A 23,284-nucleotide genomic window follows, 5' to 3' on the forward strand; every position below is an offset into this window, starting at 1 on the left:
TCATCTGATTAAAGTTCCACCACGTTAAAAAAAGAAATTCACCAAAGATTGTTTGAATATGATTTTTAAATTGAATGAAATACGCTAATTATAACTTAACTGTCAAAAGGAAACTTTCCATTTCTTTGTCATTTTGCATACCAGTGCTTTACGAAAATTATTGCATCCATAGTGATCGGCCCTTAAACAATGTCATCTGTAAACCGAAATATGCAGATGCACTTTCTGTCTTGTTTGTATTTTTATATTATATTTATGATAATCAACATTGCGTTATATGGGCCTAAAAAATCTAGTAAACTTGTGGTTTTTCTGTTAGATGAATTTGGGAAAGTTTCGCATTGTTTATTATTTACTTGGCAATGTAAGAATGTCTTTTTTAAAATTATTTGCTCGTTTTACATTTAGATTTGTCCAACATAAATCAATAAGCCAGTTTAAGCTTATCAATTAAAGGATACGTAAAGAATATTTTCTAACAGTGTGCCATTATAGAAAAATACTATATGATTAAACATCCTTTAAAAAAACACCTCTGTCTTATTAAACAAGTGTTCCTTCTAACGAATAAATACAAACAAATTGGTAAAATCTTTCTTACAATACAATACATAGAAAGTGAACAAAATGCCATTTTTAAGTGTTATTGGTAAATTTCCCACTTCTGAAAACAACAACAACAAATAAACAAAACTTGTAATTTGCTTTATAATTGTTCAAATGATGAATTCAAGTGGCCTTTCAAGCGATTTTTTGTATACATGAGGTGGTGTCTTGATCGATACTTGAAGTATATTATGTTGGTGAATGATATAGTATATTAATTTACATTATTCATATAATACTATGTATTGACGAAAAATCTGTACTGATTCATTTTTGCAGTATTATGTCTGCAGATCATAACTGTAATAATATTCTTGTAAACATTTTTCAATTTAATAAAGGTTCTTTATCTTTAAGCACGTGTTTTGTTGTGATTTAGAACAGCTGCATGATCACCAAACTTCCGGTTCGAATTTAGTTCAATTCACTTTCTGGAAATGTTCATAGAATTCCGCTCGTAATGAATTCGTATATATTAACATATCATATTAAAGATTGAAGATAAGTAACTATATGTGAAGTATGAAATTGTATTTTGTTTTTTGTTGTAATATTTAGTAGATGGCGGAGTTTCTACCTGTTTTAGTGGAAAAAAATATGAAATCAGGATTAAAGTCGAGATTATATCATAAGGTTATAGTTTTTAAAATGCGAAGTAGTGAGTATAAATGTACTAAAGTAAAGGGGTCGTCCAGCAAAATCACAAATTAATATCGGGTATGACCACCTGTAGCATGATGGACTGCCTGGCATTGTTGGCGCATAGAACGGATAAGCGTATTGATTTCGGCTTTGACGTTGTAATACGTCTAACACGCTGGTCCAAATTATCCAAAAGGTGTTCAGTGGGATTTATGGCAGGGCCTTTGGCTGGCCAGTCACATTAATAAATACAATGTTATTCGCTCTGAGGAAATTCACAGTGTCCATAGCTGTATGGCTTGTGGCATTATCGTGATATTGGCATTATTTCGAAACAGTGGTATAACATGCCTCACAAGAATTTCATCTCGGTAGCGCTGGGCATACAAATTCCCTTCGATAACGAAGAGATTAGTGTGAAAGCCATGTGCAATGCCTGTCCAGACCAAGAAAGAACCCCCCCCCCCCCGGGCGTCCACTACATTGTAAATCTTCTGTACGCCCTGTTGCTTGAAATCGTTTCCTCGCACGAGTTTATCATCCAATATTCATAGCGACGGCATTCGGCACGTTCGCGGAATTCAAGGCATATCAAAAATAAAGAAAGCTGAAAAACAAATCAACGTCTTTTTCTTATTGACATTAAAGTCTATAAAAACACACTGAAAGGTTTCATAAAATATACACGAATCTACTGGTCCGTGCATGCACGTGAAAATCGCGTTCAGCAGATTTCTCCTGCAAAACGAGTTAAAATCGATATAACATTTATTTAATCGGACACTTAATCGTTCTCCCGAATAGATGTAGCTCATTTGACATTTTGGTTTTTTTAAATAACACCGTATATCCGCTTAAACGCAGGGGAAGTTTCTTTATTGTTCAGTCTATTTGTGCACTACCATATGTTATTAATTTAAAGTAAAGTTTTTTATGGAGATTTAGTAATATATATTAAACAGTGCTCAAACCTGTTTCTGAACATATACGTAACTATGATAAACAGATACGTTACCAGAAGTTAAACAGTCCTCTACATTTTATTGTTCATTCAAGTTTTGCAAGCCAAACAGATATCAATAAATATTTATTCCAGGGTATAAAACTGTAAATCTTTTGCGTTTCATTTGTTTTTTTGTTTGTTTTTTTTTAATTTCTGATTTACATTTTCAGTTTTCCAATAAAACTGAGATCAAAACATTATAAATCGATCATGCTAAAGTTATGCTATCATGTTTTTAATTGAAACTATTTCAAAACTCCGCCAAATCGTCTAGATAAATATTGGTAGCATATCTGTTGGTAATGTATCTGTTAACCAAAAAAAAACCCCAAGATTTATCAGATATCCACATATGCCAAATATATTGAAATATTCAGTTTTGTAAAGCATGTATTTGAATGATGCATAAATGCTATCCTACTCTTAAATTCAGTGTTCCGTGTAGGCTTAAAACAAACCGGTCGTAAATTAAAACGTCCTCTTAACGTTCCTTAACCTTTGACAGAATGGGGTTTTAATGAAATCTAGAAGTACTGGTACACATGATTAAAAGTAACCAATTCAAAACGAATTTGAAATTGTTGATTTCTTAAATGTATCAACAAATATAGCATTATTTATATTGTATTCATATGTTTTAATCGAAACGTTTTTTTCTTCTCCTTTCTTCTATCTATGATGGAAATAAAATTTACTATGGTGACAAATAATGAGCTGAATAATTACATACAAGCTGTCTTCTCAATTTTCTTTTTTCAAAAGAATATTCCGATTACGACTGCATTGGTTATGCTTACATGTTTCAGGTTTTATTCTACTTTTTTTTCATATAATATAAATGTTTTAAGGTTTAATGATATTAAAACTTTGACCAGTTTAGCTCGGAAACTTACTAAATTTTACAATCCTTACAAAAAAAATAATTTAAAATCGATGTCTTGATTCTATACTTCTTACGAAGCAAAAAACAAAACAAAAAAACTCAAACCTTGCAAACAAAACAATAAAAATAATAATTCAAGAAACTGGATTCATAAAATTGTAAGAATTCATGTTTGCCTATTTGTTGTTGATGCAGTTGTTTTTGAATGACCCTAACTTCTGACCAATTATGGTGCTCGATGATAGTGTATAACAATGTTAGTTTTGCGACTGCATTTATTAGTTACAGGTCAGATAAGATCAAGAAAATCATGAGTGGCAGAAGAATCACCGTCATTATTCAGTACAGCATCAGGTGACCGTCTAAAATTCGCCACAGCCTCGCGTCGTTCACCTCTAGGCCTCGCCACAGCCTCGCGTCGTTCACCTCTAGGCCTCGCCACAGCCTCGCGTCGTTCACCTCTAGGCCTCGCCACAGCCTCGCGTCGTTCACCTCTAGGCCTCGCCACAGCCTCGCGTCGTTCACCTCTAGGTCTTGACTTAGGGGTGGTGTGTGGACTAGTCTCAGACTTATTCTCAACCTTTCTTATTTTCCGGGGTCTGTCCCCTGCAGCGTCGATTGCATATACCTTGCCATCTATACCGGGTGTCTGAACTTCACTGGTGCTTATATTTGGATTGTTAAATTGAATTTTGGGGGTAACAGTGCGCCTGGGCGTGTGCGTTGGTGTGCTTGGCAGAAGAAACCCTCCAACAGGCGTCGAAGGGACCTCTTGTTCTTTGAGAGTTTTACTCCCTGAAAAACAAAGTATCTCGTACGATTCTATATGATGAATTGAAAAAGGGTATCATTTTTCATTTTAGAAGTTACTATTCGAGGCAATATTAGTCCCTAGAGTCGCTGAATTTACGAACTCCACCGTCATTGTAGTTGCCATGCTGCAAAATATTCTATAAAATCTCTACATTCGTACTTCAACGTTTCAATTTCAATATGACATAGTGTTGTTCTCTCTTAAGAAATATCTGCCTGCTACAGATTATAAGAAAACCTATGAAGATAATGAAATGACGCAACAAGGCCTGCACAGAAAGGTCAAATGTTATTAAACATACCATGCAGCACTAGGACAGTACATTTTGTGATTAAAGTGTTACCAAACATTAAAACTATTATACAATATGCTTGCTTTGCTGTAGTTTTATAGACCTATTTAATTTGCAGGATTGAATTAATTAAGCGACATGTAGTACATACTCATATGGGTAATGTAGGAAAGAAACCGAACTTTAAAACATTCAAAGAACGCTCGACGACTTAGAATTGTGACACGTAAACTTATGTGTCAAAATAAAACAGAAATACAAACCTGCAGGTGAACTTCTAAACAGACAAGAAATAAGTGATGGGTTGTAGATATATCGTCTGCCTTTTTCTGTCCTTGACCTTGTCAGTGACCTTGCGTTTGGTGTCCATGGTGATGATGGTAAAGCAGGCGGAAGTGGTGTCCCTGGTACACTCCTTGACTGTTCTAAAGTCATTTGATAAGAAAAGAGATAAATTTGTTCATCTATAGATCTTTGTTTCTTTCAACATACAAACACATTCACGTACAAGAACAGTAGGCTTTCTTTAACATTGAAATATATATGATATAACATTAATTATTTCTGCCTGCTGCACGGGAAATGTAAAATTATTATCGTACACACACGTGAAACATAAGTAAAAGAAAACAAACCATAAAGAGCTACTGGTTTGGGAGATAAAGTCGGCCGAAAATCAGTGTTTCGGGGGCATATTTCATTTATTTGTTTACGTATTCTGATGAATCTTGCACCATAATAAACTTCAGCTCTTCGATATTCCGGTATCACCATAAAAGTTATATTTAGAAACATAACGGGTAATTTTGAGAGGCCCTGGAAGAGGTACGTAAAAAGGATATTTTAAACGCATGCGAGTAGATAATTCCGGCTCTTTGTTTTTCTTCTTAAATGAGTAAGTTAAAACGTAAAATAACATGTTTAGACATTTTATTATTTCTTTGCTGTTCATTTATGTCAAATATAAAATATTTGTTACCAAAATTGTTGAGCCTTAAAATGGTATAATCTAACACGATATTTATATGCAACGTACTATGTAACATATAAATCATTTTTCCGTAAAAACACATGCATTATCATTAATAAACGTATAACAAAATATGTAGTTAAATAATTAGTGATTCAAATTTATTTTTGCTTAGCTTAACAGAGTGAAGAAGAAATTAATTTAGTGGTATTCAACCTACACATTAACATAATTATAAAAGGAGCATTTAATATCAGTCTTTCAATCCATTCCACTTAAAGATTACAATTGTGTAATCAGCCTTTTTTTCTGAGTTAGCAAGACAAAAGTGAGTTTGAATTTCATCTACAAAATGTATACGTAAACGTCGTCTGTATTACCGGTAGTCGGTCAATATATAAAAGTACCCCTGTGCGGGCCTCAAAATGAGCATCTGCTGCACATGCGCACAACAATGGGATTCCCGTACTTTTTATAGGCATGTTTTGTAAACAAACAGGTAAAAGTCTGTGTTATTTTTTAAATATCTTACCAAACTTGACAAAATTTACAGATATTGTCGAATTCCAGCGATAGTATGAGATGGTGAGCTTGATTAGATTAAAAATTCCGATAACTCCATTTTCATTACAAAAAGCCGAGTTTATCAACCAGCCGAAGTTATCTCCCCAACCAGTACAGTAGATCTACTTGAAATAACTGAAAATAAGAGAAAATGTTTGCAATAAATGCTTGGCTGTAAGATATTTCATTGTGTATTGCAAGCATAACAAATATTAATATAATAAATGGAGTCCAGAGAATATATATAATAATACATATGTATTTAATTCCATTGTTTTGAAATGTATTTTTATATATAATAACCAAAATCATATCAAAGACGGCATACCTGGACTATTTGCTCTATCATATATGATATCTGGAACGACTGCTTCTGGTGTACACATGTTGTGTCTTAGTACTGCAGTGTACATTGACATCGAAGGAGTAGATGGAACTTCTTGAAACGGTGAATACATTATCTCTCAATACAGACGTATAGTTTTAGTCTAAGAAATAAAGATAAACTAGAAATGTGTCCATAGGACACGGATGCCCCCACACGCCACTGTTCTGTCAATCTTTCTGTCAAATATTTTTTGGACTACATGTGCCACAAGTTAAAAACTAAAAATAAACAAAGGGCCATAATTCTGTTAAATTTGGTCGCAGCAAAGTTTAAGCAAAATCTGCCATCCGGTTTAAGAGGAGTTGCGTTCACAAAATTTCTACATAGTGTATAGTGAAAAAATCAACAAAGGGCCATAATTCTGTTAAATTTGGTCGCAGCAAAAATTCCTTCCTTTACTACCATCTACACATTAAGGTTGTTCATCCCTGTAAGTTTAAGCAAAATCTGCCATCCGGTTTAAGAGGAGTTGCGTTCACAAGATTTCGGGACGTACGGACTGACGGACGGACGGACAGACGGACGGACGGACAAGTGCAACGCTATATGCTCCCACATTGTGGGGGCATAAAAATATCTACAATAACTAAGGTATTTATTTCAAGGGGAAAAACAGTGTATTATCAGACGATATATACGTTCCTGGTATTATATAACCTACATGTACACCCTATATAGATCTCATGTGTGGATAAGGCATTAATTGCTGGGAACAACATATAAAATGACCGTAAGAAGGTAAGCAGGTAAACCTTTTCAGAATGATTCAAACCTTTCCCATAAAGGCTTCTTAAATAAAAGCAGCATGTAAACAGTGGAAACAGTGCCAGAGATTTTTATAACAGATTAAATTAATTATAAGATATAGCTCTGTGACAGTTCTCAGTCATTTTGGCAAACCAGATTTAAATATTTTGTTTCGAAGTTTTTAACACTTGATACCTGAAAACACAGTTAAATTCCTGTAGACTTTTCCATAAAATTTTACACTAAATGATTCTTAACTGTAGTTTAAAATACCCGTAGGACTTTTGTTATTTGAAAATCAAATAGACCTAGCTGTACTGTACTGTATGCCTACGGTATCCTGAAGCTGAAATTTCCTTTTAAAATAATGACTGTATCTAATTTTAATACGACCATTTTTAGCCTAGGAGACAAATAACTCGTATGGCATCAACCAGCATGAGAAAATTAATTTCAAGTTATCATGATCTAAATGCCTACAACAATCAGTAGGTGTAGATAGACTGATCTGGACTGTTTAACAAAAAATAAATGAATAGAATCTAAATAATAAAAACTCGAATATATTCCTTACATCATGACGATACATGATTAGCATTAGTTTTTGACATATATAAGTTTACAGTAACCATTTGCGTAAAAATCCCTGTCTAGATACGTTACGTTATATTTTGAGGACGAAAGGCTCAGCATGCATTGAGTTGTCTTTCTTAGAAAAATAGTCAGACGGAGTCGTTGAATGCAGAAAGTATCAAAATAAACATGTAAGAATGTATTTTTCTTTAAAAATAAATGAAATAGAATTGTTTTCTTAATTAAAATAATACTTTCATACCTTTCAACAATGTGTCAATGATGTTATAAAATGAAAAGTCGTCTGCAAATTCTTCAACGAATTGAGGCGAAATTATGCACTCCCGCCAAAATGTCAGAATCCTCGGCAGATAGTCAATACTCTATTACTCTCTTACTAGTTGTATATTTTTAATAACCAGGGCTAAACAAACTAAAGAATACTTGTTAAAAGTTCACTTTGTCAGTTATTAATCTTTTCAAACACTTTATTTGATGTAAATGGTGAACAATTGGAAGTTTTCAACCCAGGAACAATAAATTTTTCAACACGGGGAGAAAACGATGAAGACGTACTCTCGAGTCAAGGCAAAACAGCAACTCACAGATGATGTCTTCACTGAAAATGCACAGGAAACCTTGAAGGGAAACCTGTCTTTTGGTATATTTTCTGATGGTATAGAAATTTAATTCCTTCTTTTGATTCAGAGTCAACTCGTCCCCTGGTCAACTCGTCCTCTGGTCAACTCGTCACCTTTTTGGTCAACTCGTCCCTTGGACAACTCGTCCCCTAGTCAACTCGTCCCCAACTCGTCCCCTATATTTTATTATTATTTGTTTTTCATATATTTCATAAATTATTATAGACTGTTAAAATAATACATTATAAAATTACTAAACTGGACATATTTTGACGCTTTTTGTATGCGAATATTTGGAGTTTTTATTTGTTGTTAATTAAATATATCATGGCACGTGCCTTTGGTTATTAAAGAAAACACATAGTAATTTGAAAATAGGATTAAAGACACATTTGCCTCTGTGGTTGGATACGTATTTATATATTTAAAGAACGTGTGTCTTTAATTTGAAATTATACAAATCGCTTGAAAATCGTGCCAAAGGTTGTTATAAAATTTTATTTTCCAAATGTCGAATTTTGTTTTTGATGGTGTATGGTTAAATATATGAAAATGTTGAATTCATTACAATTAATACATTCAATATGTTGACTTGTATTATACAAGAAATTCTGGAACTCGGTTTTATACAGCTCCTCTTTGAGATCAGTTTAAAGATTTATTTATGGAAATTTAATATTAATCTTTACTAATTATTAGATGACAATTGAATATTTAGTAATTACTTTATGTTTTCAATTAGTTAATATCCAAGGCAAATATTATTGTACGGATTTTTTATTTAAAAAAATTATGAAAAAATAAATAAATACTAACTCTTTCAAAAGGCATGTATGTTTATACAACTCCTATGATAATGGACCATAATATTACAATGAAATGCAATTTTAAAAAATCAGAAACAATTGACAATTTCACAACAAACAATTATCATGTTTTTAATTGACACGATCCTTCTATAATGAGATCAATACGCACCGACAGAAAGTTTTTAGCACTCCTAATTTCTGTTAATCTGTCGTCAGTCTTTAATCCATTCAGGGAGGAGGTAAAAATCAAAGAGTTGGACCTAATTTTAGTTTTAATTATCATTAAAACTCCGATTAATTAAACATTAATTGAATGTTTGCAAACTTAACTGTCTTTGTAGTTTTACATCAAAGCTATGCACGTGCGCTTAGATAAAGATCATTAAAATTTAACGTAAAAAAGACGTTATTTTATTAATATTTCGATATCAATCAAATTCATTATTAATTTTACATAAAAAGTACTATTTAAAGACATTGATTTACAACATAATAGTGACGAATAGATCGAACGTAGGGGACGAGTTGACCATATTAGGGACGAGTTGACTCTTTGAGGACGAGTTGACCAAAAGTAGGGGACGAGTTGACCAAAAAGGTGACGAGTTGACAAGAGGACGAGTTGACTAGGGGACGAGTTGACCGGATTGCCTTCTTTTAATATGGGAGACAAATCTGTCATGTAAAAATGTGAACATTACACAAGAGTTATTGCTGGTGGTTGTTGTAGTTTGGGGACCACTAAAACCGGACAGACATAAAACCCAGACGGCCCTGAAAATGCCTGATTTACAAATGTAGTTTAGATCTTTATTCGGTGGTTGTCAATCAATCAGTCGCTTTGTTTATATCGACAATAAATGCATGCTTCTTCTATAATTATGTAGATCTAATAAAATTTATTTCAAGAATTGAAAACGGTAAAATTATAATTCAGAGTAAGCAATAGAATATCAAAAACTTCAGCATTTGCTGCTAAAAAATTGTATATATTGTTAGAAATAGAAAAAATAAAAAACCTAAGCTTTGTCTTGATTAAATCAATGTTATCTACATATCTCAGTCCTGACACAATTTACATATGGTACTGTGGCGTGGACAATTTGGGTAATTTTGATACCCTCCATGACGGCCTCAGAGATAAATGTCAACATAATTAGAAATAAATAAACTAATTTGTTAGTAAAGAGTAGATCTAGCTGTGCTCTGTCAAATTTTTAGATCTCTAGCTTTGAAATTATGAGATCTGTAGGGAAAATTTTCTTAAAAGTTTGGATGATGGCCTCAGGCCTGACCAGAGTATCCTTTCAATCGTGGCTATAAGCCACTTTGAATTCACCAGAGCATGGTTCAGCCACGGCATCATTCCTTGAAAGGCTTTCAAGTAGTTTACCAATTCTAGATACCTTCACTTTCGCAAAGTAACTGATATTACTTCCAAAGACCTTATAGAAAGGATTTCATTATCAATTAAAATGAAAGGGACATGCACCATTCTGGAATCGAACCAGTCACCATATTCAGAATCCAAGGCTCAGTCAAATGAGCTAAATGTAGACTAGTGTGCCATATATGAGTTATTGTTCCTGGCACATATATATACATGCATACAGTCCTTTAAGATAATTCTTTATATGCAATTCTAGAAATAAAAATCTAAACCTTATTTATAATATTGATTGTTGTATCTTTTTAACACCAAAACACTTAAGTTCAAAATAAAAAAGATATTTTAGTAAATTGATGTTCATTTCTTGAAGAATTTATAGAACAAGCTTGGTGACCTTTATATGTAATACAGCACAGGTCAACTCTACACAAATATATATTAGAACTACCAGGGTTTGAATTTTGCATTTTTATGCCTGATCAATAGATTGTGCTAGGAATGTCTAAAAGCTAAAGCAAGCATTCATTTTATACTTCCAAAATAACATTGCTTTATAATTTTAGATGAACAACAAAGATCTGTTGATGGAAGAAGAAAAAGGTAAGACATATATGACACATAAAATGTTAATTATAACTTGAATCTAAATTTTTTACTTTTACTTGGTATATTTTCCTCAAGTTTGATTTTCTTGAAATATTTAACTCTGACATCTGGAGGCATGCTGCTTTAAGCATGTGCAAGATGAAGATAAACATTGAATATATTGGTTCATGTTTAATGTTGACAATCAGGTTTGTTTTTATTACATATACCCAGTGTAAGAAATTAAGATTTGAATCCACTAGGCTGGTCGGACTACCAGATTGGAATATTCACTAGCCCAAAAGACATTTCACTAGCACGATTCATTTGTTCAAAACAGTTGTTTATATTGCCTCTGAAAATACAGTAGCCTGGTCGGGCTTGTTACTGTGAAAAATTGGTAGCCTGAGGAGAAATTTAGTAGTCGGTGGCTATAGGACTACTGCTAATTTAGAACACTGATATACCTAATTTCAGTGTAAAAAAATAAAAAGAACTCGGTGTCTATCCTAGGATTCGAAAAATGGGAGATTTTTTTCTAAAAGTGAGAGTTTATAACATTCATTGATCTTTTTCTTTCATTCTCTATGTAAAATTTTTCCCCTGCCTCTGAGAATATAGGGGGGAATTCTCAAAAATATGAGTGAATCCCCCCATCCCCCTTTCTAGAATAGACACTGAGAACTACAATAATAATCTGAAATACAATTAACCATAGTAAGCTAAATAGTTTCTTCTCCACTCACATTAGATTCTTGTTTCAATTCTTAGAGGAAGAAATAAGAGTGCTGTCACAGGCTCTGGAAAACTAAAGAAGCCTAAACAGGGAACACTGACGAAGAAATCCATCTCGGAGGTGATGTATTGCTTACTTTTATAGATGTGTCACTTATTAAGGTTCTTAAATATTATTGTTTTTGCATAAAGCTTCTTCATGGGTAATGCATTTGTCTGTACATTCTGATATCTGTTTATATACCGGTAATGTAAACACATATTTAAAACTGAGAAAGAATTCTACATTCAAGGTGAAGACAAAGCACTAGCTTACCAGGTAGTGAAGTAGATTTAATCAAATGTAGAAGATGCTGGAATTGTTTTGATGAGTAAAAAGATAACCAGGGAAACTTTTTGGGTAAATTCCTAAAACTCCCAAACCAATATTAAATGGACAATTAACACTTCATACCTTGTCCTGAAATTTCACATGTCTTATGTATTCTTTAGTGTAAATTGAAAGAAGAAAACAAATCCTAGATAAAAGAAAAAGAATTTCATGCTCCTTTTAAAAATTGATGCACAGAATTGTTGTAAAATGGTTAAAGAACTCTTCTATACAATTATTTGTGTATTTTCTCCATAAGGCATTGTAATTTTACATGCAAACATTTAAGTAGAAAGGAAAATTTATATTACATTATCCTTAAATGTTACAGGTACAGAAAAGTAAACCAGTCACCAGTCTGTCTCCTCCCACAGAGATAAATGATAGTGATGTATTGTTTGGAGAAGGTCTGCCACCTGTTAAAAAGAAAAGGCAATCAAGAGCAAAGAAACAAGAGGCTTGCACACCAAAACAGAAAGGTTTTCAGAAAAAGTCTATTTCTATTGTAATTGATGATATTAAGAGTAATGTAAAAATGGCAAGTTAAATTACTGAATGATAACTTGATACTGCCAATTAATTGGGAGGGTTTTTAATGCTCCCACTCCATAGAGGGTGGAGTGGGGCATTTTGATTTGCCCTTGTCCATCCATCAGTGTGTGCGTCTGTTCCAAAATGATGTCACATGTAGCTCTAAAAGTGCCTAAGCTCAAGTCATCAAACTTTACACGAATGTTGATGCACCTAAGGTTTCATGGATTTATTCATTACTTGTAGAGTTATGGCCCTTGACTTAGTTAAAATTTTACAATTATTAACTTGTGTCGTGTGTAGCCCCAAAAGTGTTTTACCTAGAGTCATAAAATTTACAGAAATTTTGGTCAACATGTGTAGTTATGCACCTAGAGGTTAGCTTGTTGCTTTATGCAGTATTTGTAGAGTTACTGCCCTTGACTTAGTTTTAAAAAAATGCAATTTTTATCTTGTGTTGCGCATAACACAAAAAGTATTTGATCTAAAGTCCTGAAACTTTTCAGGAATGTTGATCAGCATGTGTAATTGTACTCCTGTGGTTTTGCTTGTATTTAGTTTCTTCTTGCAGCTCAATATTGGGAAACATCAAAATGTCAGCATTGCAAAGATTGAATTTAATTTTTATGCCCTAATTAGTAAGGGTAGTGGTTGTCATGTAGAGTTTCTTTTGTCTGTGTGCCTGCTGTACATCAGTTGACTAGACAAAACAATGGAATGTGGGGACAACTATGTCCTATGGGCACATTTTGATTATTTTTTTCCTCAGAAATGTGTAATTGTAATGGTAGATGATAGGAATGAAAATAAGTCTAGAGTTATTTTTAAGATGTTTTTATTCATGTTATTACCTTATGTTAGAAAATATTCGGCTTTCCAATTTGTCGATCTTGCAGGTTAAACATTTACACTATATTCCATTTGAAGACGAGAATTATAATCTCAAAAATTTATTAATGTATTATGTTCAGGCCATCTTAAAAAAACATGTATATTAGTGTGTTCACTTTGCTAGCAGTAAAGTCCTGATTGGGATGCACTTCTACCTGCGCCTTCTTTCCTTTGGGAAAGAAACTGCTACAAATTTAACAATTTTCAGCCTCATGTATAATAAAAACTTGTTTGAATAGTTTTTAATAAGCTTTGGTCTCATTATGAATTATCAAGCGTCTTGAGATAAATGAGTGATGCTTTGAAATCTATGATCCAATTTGGCCAATAACGATTTAAGTTGCCAAGTCTGATCAGTATATAGTATTTGAATAAAACCATTGCCTAATCGTGTAAGTGTAATTTCCTTTATTTTTTAACCTGATGGGTGAACGCGAATTTATGATTTTCGGCAGTCACCTCCGCGAATTGAAAATAGCGCGAATATTTGTTTATACCCCCAAAATGGACCTTTCCGCGAAAATTTGCTTCCGCGAATTTAAATACACATACAGTAATTACTCTACATATGTTTTAGATAAGACTTTATTCTGATATTTCCATATAGTCTGTCTAATTTGTACAAATTTAAATACATTTTACACTTATATATCCTTAATTTGATAATGACATGAGGAATTATAGAATCCAAAAAAGAATATTACATGTATTATGTTGACATGTGACTTCATTCTTAAACACAAATACCTTATTGTAAGACAATATTAATATTCCAAAACTATTTAGCTATCAGTACAAGTTCACTTGACTTTGTAATAATGACAATTTCTACACCTGCTTCCTATTCTTTCCTTTAGGAAGACAGAAAAGAAATTCGGCCTCACAAATCATTACCGACAAGTCACAACCTTCACAGCCTAAAAAGAACATGTCAAAAAGTGGAAATAAAAACTTGTCTGATGAAGCTGAGTTGTTACATAACCAGCTTTCAAGTGATTCTATCATTGAGGCTGAATTACCGTCAGGTACACAAGTGAAACCTGAAGATAAAGTGAGTGATTGGCTAGCCAAGTCTGATGAATGCTCCCACACTTCCCAAGAGGACACAAGTAAGGAGGTGTTCAGAGGTGCACAAAGTCTTACAGGTATATAGTATTTAGTAAATCTTTACTTCATCTTAGATTTATATGCATTTTCACATTCTTTGATTAAAGTACATGTATATGAGTTATCAGCATGTCTGTGCTAACAGTTTGACTAGATCTTTATCTGCTGAATTTGTGAAAGGGACTTGCCAAGCTTGAATTTAAAACCATAAATTGATTGCTTAAGGATTTCAATATCAAAGTACAAAATTTGAGCTACCAACAATATAGAGCCGAGTCAGACTGTACAGATTTACAGTCTGGCTTGGAACTATACTGGATGTAAAAACTGATCACTTTTGGTTCTAGTACATAAAGGGTAAATACAGTTTTTAGAAAGTGTTTGGATCATACTGTCATTGCAAGAGTCGTTTGCGGATTGTTCAGCCTTTATGGTAGAAAACTTTTCCAGATTCTTTGCTAGTTTTTTTGCATGAATTCTGGCATAGACTGGAAGCACCTGAATGTAACCATCAATTAGCCTATAAGCTTCATATATTTTCAATTATTTTCATATTATGGAATTAAGTTTTAACTAAGCAAGATTGTAACTTACAATTGATGAATGCCAAGCTAAATGTTACTCTCAATAAAAAGTAAATATTTGTTCATGATATTTCTCTATTTTGGCTAAAAATATTTTTTCAGTGCCAGCATAATATGAAAGATAGATATTCATCTTGAGTCAAAGTAATGGATACGTTACATGCCTACATCTGATTTAAATCTAATCTTAATTATTACTTATCCATTCAGGGTTGATTCAGGGTAGGGACCATTGTCAGGGTATCGTGTCAGTATAATAAGAGTAATTACCCTTAGTTTGCTGTATTGTTTGATAATCTAACTAGTTTACAATAATTTTCTTGTCTGTCAGTACCTAAATAAATCTGGCCATTTATTTTGGGTTTTAAAATATTATAATGTTGCATATTGAGTCATATATGAGCCCTGTCATGACAAAACCAACATAGTGCTTTTGCGACCAGCATGGATCCAGACCAGCCTGCGCATCCCTGCAGTCTGATAGGATCCATGCTGTTCGCTATCAGTTTCTCTACTTGTAATAGAGTTGGTAAGCAAACAGCATGAATCCTGATCAGACTGCACAGGCTGGTCTGGATCCATGCTGGTTGCAAACCCATTATGTTGGTTTTGTCATGACGCGGCTCATATGATGCTTTAGATCAGGACTGTTCAGTGTTGGCATAGTAACTAGTAAATAAGTAGTTGGTTTATAATCCTGAGAATAAATACAAATATGAGGTATTGTGCTTAAAACCTTAGTTACATGATCAAATTGAGGAAATGAGTTTTTGTCATCTTAAGATAATATGACATGCAGACAGAAAGTTGCAGTACTAGCAATGTAGTTATGCAAATTCTGCTAAATTGATGATTGCAATAAAAAGCTGTCAGTCTGATCATTCATTTTCAAAACTCAGTAAAGCTAACAGTGGTATAAATAATAGCAGAGAAATTTCTCTAACTTCAGGGGATGAAATGAGATGTAGACTTTTTCCACAGGAATTTTTTGATAATTTGAACTGTGTCTTAGAAAGACGGCCATCAGCCCAAGCCGGACAGAATGTGAAAGGTATGTTAACAGAATAATAATGAGTGTAATATATTATTTCAAGTTGGAAAAAGGTGGTAACTTTTGCATGTATGTGTAAACCATTTTGAAATGTAAAACTTTTGAACTAGATTTAATTCAAAAGAACTTTTCAGTTAAGCTGTGTGTATTTCACTTGGTTTAGCTTGTATATTAAAATTCATAATTGGTCTTTTGTCATTGCTATTACTTTAGATTTAAGAACTAAGGAAATTTTAATTTAAACTGTGCCTCTTCAGAATGCAATCAGTTAACTTAAAATATTCATATATTTCAGCCAGACAAGAGGAATTCTTATCTAAGTTGGCTCTTAAAACTGGGAATAAACAACAGAGTTATTTACCAAAAGCTGTGCCAACAGAAAAACTGTACAGTGTTAGTGATATAGATGATGAGGACCTTAAGTTAATGTGCAAAAGCACACAGTCTGGATTACAGACTGACACTGGTACCTCTATGACAACTAGCATGGGTACCAGCAAATCTAATGGTCAGACTGGGACTGGTACTCTGATGACAACTAACACAGGTTCCAGTAAGTTCACAGACACCAGGACTGGTACTCATTTAAAGACTGTTACATCCAGTTTTCCCTCTGAGACTGGTACCAGCAGATTAACAGAAACTCGGTCAGATGGTCCAACTGGTGATAGTTCCCAATTTGTTTCAGGTTAGTTTTCTCTAGCAGGTATATACTAGAAATTTTGTCATCAGGAACAATTTAATGAGGGTTTAATGACTGATTAGTCAGCCTCTTCGGCTAAACTTAAAACATGTTTGTTTAAATATTATGAAAGAAAAACTATAAGCATCAAGACTTTTTGACGCGTTATTCACTTCAGTTCTGGAACATACAGTTGAACTTTGTTTGCTTCTACTTGGAGGGCGTGTGCAAATTTATTTGAGAAATCTGACTTCAAAACACCCAAGATTGAAATATTATGATATACATGTATATGTAAAAAAAATCATACTTTACAGAAGTTTGGGGGCAGTTAACCCATTACTTCATATACACGCCTTTTAACGCCTTTTTCACCCCCCCCCCCCTTTTTGTTGTCTCAAATGATGAAAAAATGCCTTATTTAGGCCCCAAACACTTGTTTTTGTTTGAGAAATGTTGTTAAAAAAAGTGACCTCTTTTTCGGCGCGGACCCCCAACCAAAAGATACATCAGGGGGTTGCCAGAAGGGGGATGTGCCCCCTTCTGTTTGGGGGGTTTGAAGGGGGGCGGAGTCCCCCTCATCGCCAAGAAAATTTTCGACTTGTGAGAGGCTATAAATGACCCCAGATTGATCATAAGGTAATGTGTAACCAACGCTGAAAAGCATTTGACTCTATCTCAATCCATGGAGAAGTTGCAGCACTTTGAAATCAATTTTGATGGAAAAAATCAAAGCAAAATAGTGATTTTTGGCAATTTTGAGATGTCCCCTCGTTGCCATGGTAACAGAAAATTTAAGCCTGAGCATGTTGTTGCAAGGGCAATGGTCCAGTCAACATTTGTGCCAAGTTTGATTAGTGTTGAAGCAGTTTTTATAGTATTATAGCAATTTGAACTTGTAACGGGAGACTTTTCAATGAAAACAGCCATTTTTCACAAAATGCTCATGAAGCAATGGGTTAATAGGAGGAAATGTACAAAAGCTCTCCCGTCCAAAAATGACCAGGCGGACAAAAGTTCTCCTGTGAAAATGACAGCTTTTGTCTGCCCTGTTATTTTCACAGGAGGGCTTTTGTCATCCTTGTCATTTTTGGACAAGAGGGCTTTTATGTCCTACAGTCTGCGATAGGTTATCCTGGCTTTATTCTTGAATATGTTGATACAGAGATTTAAGGAAAAAAAATAAATAAAAAATGACACTAATTGTTTCATATTTTATTATATTTAATACAATTTCATACAAATTATTGCAAATCAGGCAAAGTTTCACTGTTTTCCATAAAAAAACTATTTCACTGGTTATTTCACTGTATACTTTAGGAGCTTCCAGTGCAGACAAAATCAATTTGTCCAGCAAGAAGAAACATTACAAAGTTGACTCTAATGAAGTCAGTGACAGCTTAAAACTGAAAGGTACCATGATTATACTTTTTGAATAAATTTCAGCAGGTACTGTTTACTGGTATTAAGCAGAAATAAATCATTCATGTTTAGTACCAGAAAATGATGTTATCTTAGAAGATGGAAATGTATATATTAAGAGCTAAATATTGTTTCCTGGTTTAAAAAGACGGAAAGGCCCTTATTACACATCAAAAGTGCATGTACTCTAATTATGTTTGATTTAGTTTTGCAGGTTCTAGATGCTTTTGTTATTTGAGGATGTTTTTAGTCTAGTTTCATACCTATGTTCATTATCGATTAGTTAAAGTCTTGTCAGCATAATTATTCTATAAAATATGGTTGGTTTCAATGGTTTCAAAATAAAAAAAAAAACTACAAAAGTTTGTGATCAGATATATTTAGATGTACTGTATTTAGTGTATTATATTTATTTATACCATGGTGTCCTTGGTTTATTTCCATTTATGTCATGTCTATTTCCTTCTAATTTCTGATCACTAATTTTGATATAGTACAATTACTTTAAAGGCATTATACAATGTACTAATTGTTTTTAGCTCGCCTTAGGAAGTATATGGAGTGCTGTCCTACTCGCCCTGACGTCCCCGTCGAGATTTCAGATTAAAGTTTTGGTGCAGTAAAATATTTTTCACTATTACTTTTTCATTTCTTAAGGAATCAACTTCAAACTTCAATATCTGTTTTTTATCACCAACCACATCTTCTGTGACAAGGTTCATAACTCTAGCACCAATATTTTTTAGATTTATCTCCCCTTGACCCTCACCGCTGTGGGTTCGAATTCCGAAAGGGACTTTGGATTCTTTCACGTGAGGAAGCTATCCAGCTAGCTTACAGAATGTCGGTGGTTCTACTCAGGTGCCTGTTTGTGCCTGAATTATGCACAGAAAGGCACCTGAGGTCTTCATCCACCAGTAAAGCTGGAACGTCACGATATGACCTATAATGTGTTGATGTGATGTAAATTCCAAAAATAAAACCAAAAAATCTCCCCTTGAACTTATAATTTTCCTTAAAAAAAAATACTATTTTGTACTGTTACTTCTATTTCTTAAGAAATCAAATTCAAATATATGTACCTTAACACCAACCACAACTTATATGACAAGGTTCGTAACTCTAGCACCAATATTGTCAGATTTATCTCCCCTTGAACTTAGAATTTTCCTTGAAAAATACTGTTTTTTACTGTAACTTATTTACTTCATAAGGGATCAACTTCATACTTCAAATATATGTACCTTATCATTAACCAAATATTATGTGACAAGGTTCATAACTCTGGCACCAATATTGCAAAAATTATCTCCCCGGAAACTTAGATTTTTTTTTACTTGAAAAATGTTATTTTTTAATATAACTTTTCTAGTTATAAAGGTATCTACCTCAAACTTCAAATACTTATTCCTTATCATCAATTACATCTTATGTGACAAGGTTCATAACTCTTGAAGCAATATTTACAGATTTATTTCTCTTTGAACTTAGGATTTTCTTTAAGAAATATTATAACTTCTTTACTTTTTAAGGTATCTACTTCAAACTTCAAATATATATTTCTTATCATTACACACATGTTGTGTGACAAGGTTCATAACTGTAGCATGACTATTTCCAGAATTATTCCCTTTGAACTAGGAATTTATGTTAACAAATGTTATTTTCTTTACTATAACTTAATACATAATTATACATAATTGATTTGTCTTTCATAGTTTTGTCTTCCTTACTGCATCCAGTATTTTATTAGTCGAGCTTCCCTGTCTCCTGTGACAGCTCTTGTTTGTCTTATTTTTATATTTAGAATCGTAGCTATATTATAGATCAAAGAGTTCAGAAGTACCTATGTTCTACAATGAGAAGAAGTACATCCTTGAATAATGCAGATTTTCCTTCAGAGTTATCAGCAGTCACAGGTACATTTTTCAAAAATTTGTATTTAAGTTTTCATATAAAGTTTCATGAATTATGAAATATGAAGAAATTATAGGAAAAATCAAGTTTCACAATCTTTACATGATAAATGTAAAATATTAGGTCTTACTCCACTAAATTTATAAAATTTACATGTCTTTCTTTGAAATCAGAATTGCTCCTTTAGGTATTTTGACATTAATATGTCAAAATTACAACAGCCAACAGTTCATAAAAATATATTGAAAACATGAGTTTAATATTAATTGGGTTTTGCTTCTTTTATTCAAAAATCAAGTATATTTGTGGATTGTGACTGCGGGGTTGCCTTTACTGGTTGAAGCATAATAATTGCAGCCACCATTTATCCCTGCATGATCATAAGAGGCGACTAAATGGGTTTGTAACAGGAGAAGTTAACCAAAATCATCTTTCCTGTTTCTGTGCAATATGACCTATACATTTTGTGAACTGTGTTTGTGCACCATAAAACCAAACAAACAAAAGCTCTTGGAAAGCATAAACATGATGCACTGTCGAGACTTTAATGTTGATTGCTTTATTTTCATGCTATGAAAGGCAAAGAACAGAGTCACAGCTTTATCTGTCCATCCTCATTTTCTTGTTGAAACTACAAGAAATTTTGTAGGTAGATAGATCTCATTAAGTAAAAGTGCGATGAATAAGAACCATAACTCTGCCTTTCCTAATATTGGAGTAATTGCCATTTTTCATTTTTATACTTTGAACTTTGTCCGGAACATAGCTTTAATTATGTAGAAATGCAATGCATAAGAACTGTAACTCTGCCTTGCCTAAGTTGGAGTTATTGTCCTTTTTTTCTTCTTCTTTTTTTACACTTTGAAATTTGTCTGGTAGATAACTCTGAAATTACAAGAGAAATCAACAAAAAATTACTTCTCTGTGTTCAAAACCTAATCGGGGAGCATCAAACTGGTTAGACCTGCTCTTGTATATTTGGATGCCCCTCAAAGTATTGGTGAATTTATTGGTGAATTATCCCTAATCTAAGTCCATACAAAATTAGTAGGGTTTATGTTAACATCCTTAAGTGTAAAGCTATTGCATTTACCATGGTATTTGTAAGCAGATAATAATTATGTTAATTGAACAAGATATTTTTAAACTTTTAAAGGAGCTCTACTGAGGACCAAAAGCCTGCGTACAACTTACATATAAATTGAGGCACTAAAAACAGAAAAGTATGAAAGGATAATAGAGTATTATATACCCAGAACATGACTAATATTTTGTGTAGTTTTGAGCCTTTTTCTAGAGTTAAAAGGGTTTAAAATGCTTATCATTTTTAGGTCATTTTGCACAATAAAAATTATTTTTCTGTGGAGATGGAGTGAGCAATGATCTGAAATTTGCACACAAATCATCAGTATAGACCTATATAAAATGTTACAAAAATCTTGGGAAAATATTTTCAATCCCACCATGTCAAAAAAATCAACAGTGGAGTCCCTTTAAGAAGCAGACTTTTAGCATAAGTTATTTAGTCTTTGCTAATATTTTATCATAGATTCCTTACGAAACCAACAACGTGAAGAGAAGACTCCAAGAAAAACTGAAGAGGATTTTAAAGTTCCTGGGTAATTATTCTGAAATTTTAAAGTTGTGAAATGTTAAAAATAACACAAAAATGTTAAAATAAATGAAATTTACAATGTCGTTAGTAAACTACTTTAAAACTCTAAAATCCCGTGTTTGGTATGTATCAGGGACATTGGTTCAAGCCATGCTTGATTTATGACCATGATTCCTCATATACACTACCTCTTGTAAGTTCCGGGAATCAGGCTCAAGAGTGGTTTAGATAACCATTTAGCTTTTCCTACAAACGGTCTTAAATAGTAAATGTTTAAACTTATATTTGATCATATGGTGAAACCCTGAAAAAGGAAAGTACTTTAATTTGTTTTCTATTTTTCTTGTACAGATCTCCTACCAAAAGTACAGCCTTTAAAGGAATAAGGAGAGGCACTCTTCAGCCAAAGAACTCAACAAAATTGTTTACCACAGGCTTTGTAGAAATATTTGATGCAATTCCTCAAATGTCAACAATTGTATGTGATAATAGTAAGTTAACCCTTTACACTTAATATCTTAAATGGACTTGTTCATCTTTCTTAGGTAAAATTGAGAAGAAAAGTTCTATCTAACTGAATTTTATTATTTGAGGAAATCCAGTGATTGTGAGTTCAAGGCAATTTGGAGATTATGATCATATTGAGTCTGTTTCCCTATTTGACACTAGTACTAGTCATTCCAAGCTGCCAGCTTTCTTTAAGATCAAGTTAAGATAAAAAATGTTGTTATCTGATTACATTTATAGAAGAGCTCATTGAATTGTTAACTTGATGAAAATTAAAAGGCCTTTAGGGACCTACTTTTAAAGGCACATTTTTCTGCAATCCATGCCAGTTAATAAAGTACAATTATGATAAATATTGCTTACTGCATTTTGTATTGGGTAAAATTTATGTACATTGCAACTACCAGTACATCAAACTATTATACTAATATTTTCATTGTTAATATGGATGCATTTGCAGTGTCCCTTTAACAAAAAGCTTGAAAGTCACCAAATGACCTAAACAGTGTCAGAGTTGTTGGAATGATCACGAATAATCAATATGGAATTAAATGCTAGGGTTCTATAAAAAATTTTAACTTAGTTAAAGTGTCATAAGCAATTTTTATCACATAAACCGCGGCGCAGGATTGTTATAAAGCCATTTAATAAAAACGATATTACACTAGTGTAATAATACTTTGAGGTGACGTCATTTGCGCTATAAAGAAACATAGCGTTAAAGCGCGCTAACGTTAGCGTTACACTATGGGCGCATCATTGAAAAATTAATCATTTCAACAGTTTACTGTTCTTATTTTATATATATGTGATAAATAGAATATTATATTTGTGTAGATTCAATACTAAATTTATTGAACTGGTTAAATAATACAATATTATACTCGCAAGGGGCTCGCATAATATGATTTTTATTCAACTCGTTCAATACATTTAGTATGAAACTACACTCATTCAATATCCTC

The 23,284-nt window shown here is 33.0% G+C and overlaps 2 protein-coding genes across 7 annotated transcripts in view; one reads left to right on the forward strand and one right to left on the reverse strand.

Annotated features, from left to right (window-relative positions):
• Window positions 1-3,391: 3,391 nt before the first annotated feature.
• On the reverse strand, window positions 3,392-7,841 carry LOC132731121 (uncharacterized). Of its 4 annotated transcripts, none has more exons than XM_060717266.1 (5): window positions 7,745-7,841; window positions 6,103-6,262; window positions 4,504-4,665; window positions 3,627-3,929; window positions 3,392-3,527 (listed from the first exon to the last, which is right to left on the reverse strand). In XM_060717266.1, the coding sequence occupies exons 2-5, from the start codon at window positions 6,230-6,232 to the stop codon at window positions 3,424-3,426; spliced, it is 699 nt and encodes a 232-aa protein (XP_060573249.1). In that variant the 5' UTR covers window positions 6,233-6,262; window positions 7,745-7,841; the 3' UTR covers window positions 3,392-3,423. The 4 variants fall into 4 exon arrangements, with proteins under 4 accessions (XP_060573249.1, XP_060573243.1, XP_060573234.1 ...); XM_060717260.1 differs by having other exon boundaries at window positions 3,594-3,929; XM_060717251.1 differs by having other exon boundaries at window positions 3,392-3,929.
• A 13-nt stretch (window positions 7,842-7,854) lies between these two features.
• LOC132731102 (uncharacterized) overlaps window positions 7,855-23,284 on the forward strand; it is a 29,482-nt gene continuing 14,052 nt past the window's right edge. The window contains exons 1-11 of one of the 3 annotated variants that reach the window (XM_060717221.1): window positions 7,855-8,158; window positions 10,886-10,922; window positions 11,679-11,763; window positions 12,344-12,491; window positions 14,292-14,579; window positions 16,075-16,176; window positions 16,472-16,864; window positions 18,179-18,271; window positions 20,107-20,199; window positions 21,747-21,816; window positions 22,164-22,303. In XM_060717221.1, the coding sequence (XP_060573204.1) occupies window positions 8,047-8,158; window positions 10,886-10,922; window positions 11,679-11,763; window positions 12,344-12,491; window positions 14,292-14,579; window positions 16,075-16,176; window positions 16,472-16,864; window positions 18,179-18,271; window positions 20,107-20,199; window positions 21,747-21,816; window positions 22,164-22,303 (1,561 nt within the window). In that variant the 5' untranslated portion in view covers window positions 7,855-8,046. The remainder of the gene's footprint in view (window positions 8,159-10,885; window positions 10,923-11,678; window positions 11,764-12,343; window positions 12,492-14,291; window positions 14,580-16,074; window positions 16,177-16,471; window positions 16,865-18,178; window positions 18,272-20,106; window positions 20,200-21,746; window positions 21,817-22,163; window positions 22,304-23,284) is intronic. The other 2 variants (XM_060717229.1, XM_060717238.1) reach the window with 2 other exon arrangements.

Source organism: Ruditapes philippinarum, unplaced genomic scaffold (genome assembly GCF_026571515.1).
Source record: "Ruditapes philippinarum isolate M1 unplaced genomic scaffold, ASM2657151v2 ctg41_1_1_1_1, whole genome shotgun sequence".
NCBI lineage: Eukaryota > Metazoa > Mollusca > Bivalvia > Venerida > Veneridae > Ruditapes > Ruditapes philippinarum.

Bases quoted from the DNA above. Each gene is read 5' to 3' on its own strand.
- LOC132731121 (XM_060717251.1), bottom strand. From the start codon at position 6,232: ATGTATTCACCGTTTCAAGAAGTTCCATCTACTCCTTCGATGTCAATG. The intron at 4,666-6,102 runs GTATGCCGTCTT...AAATGACTTTAG, and splicing joins TGATAGAGCAAATAGTCCAG to AACAGTCAAGGAGTGTACCA. The intron at 3,930-4,503 runs GTTTGTATTTCT...TTTGTTTTTCAG, and splicing joins GTTTAGAAGTTCACCTGCAG to GGAGTAAAACTCTCAAAGAA.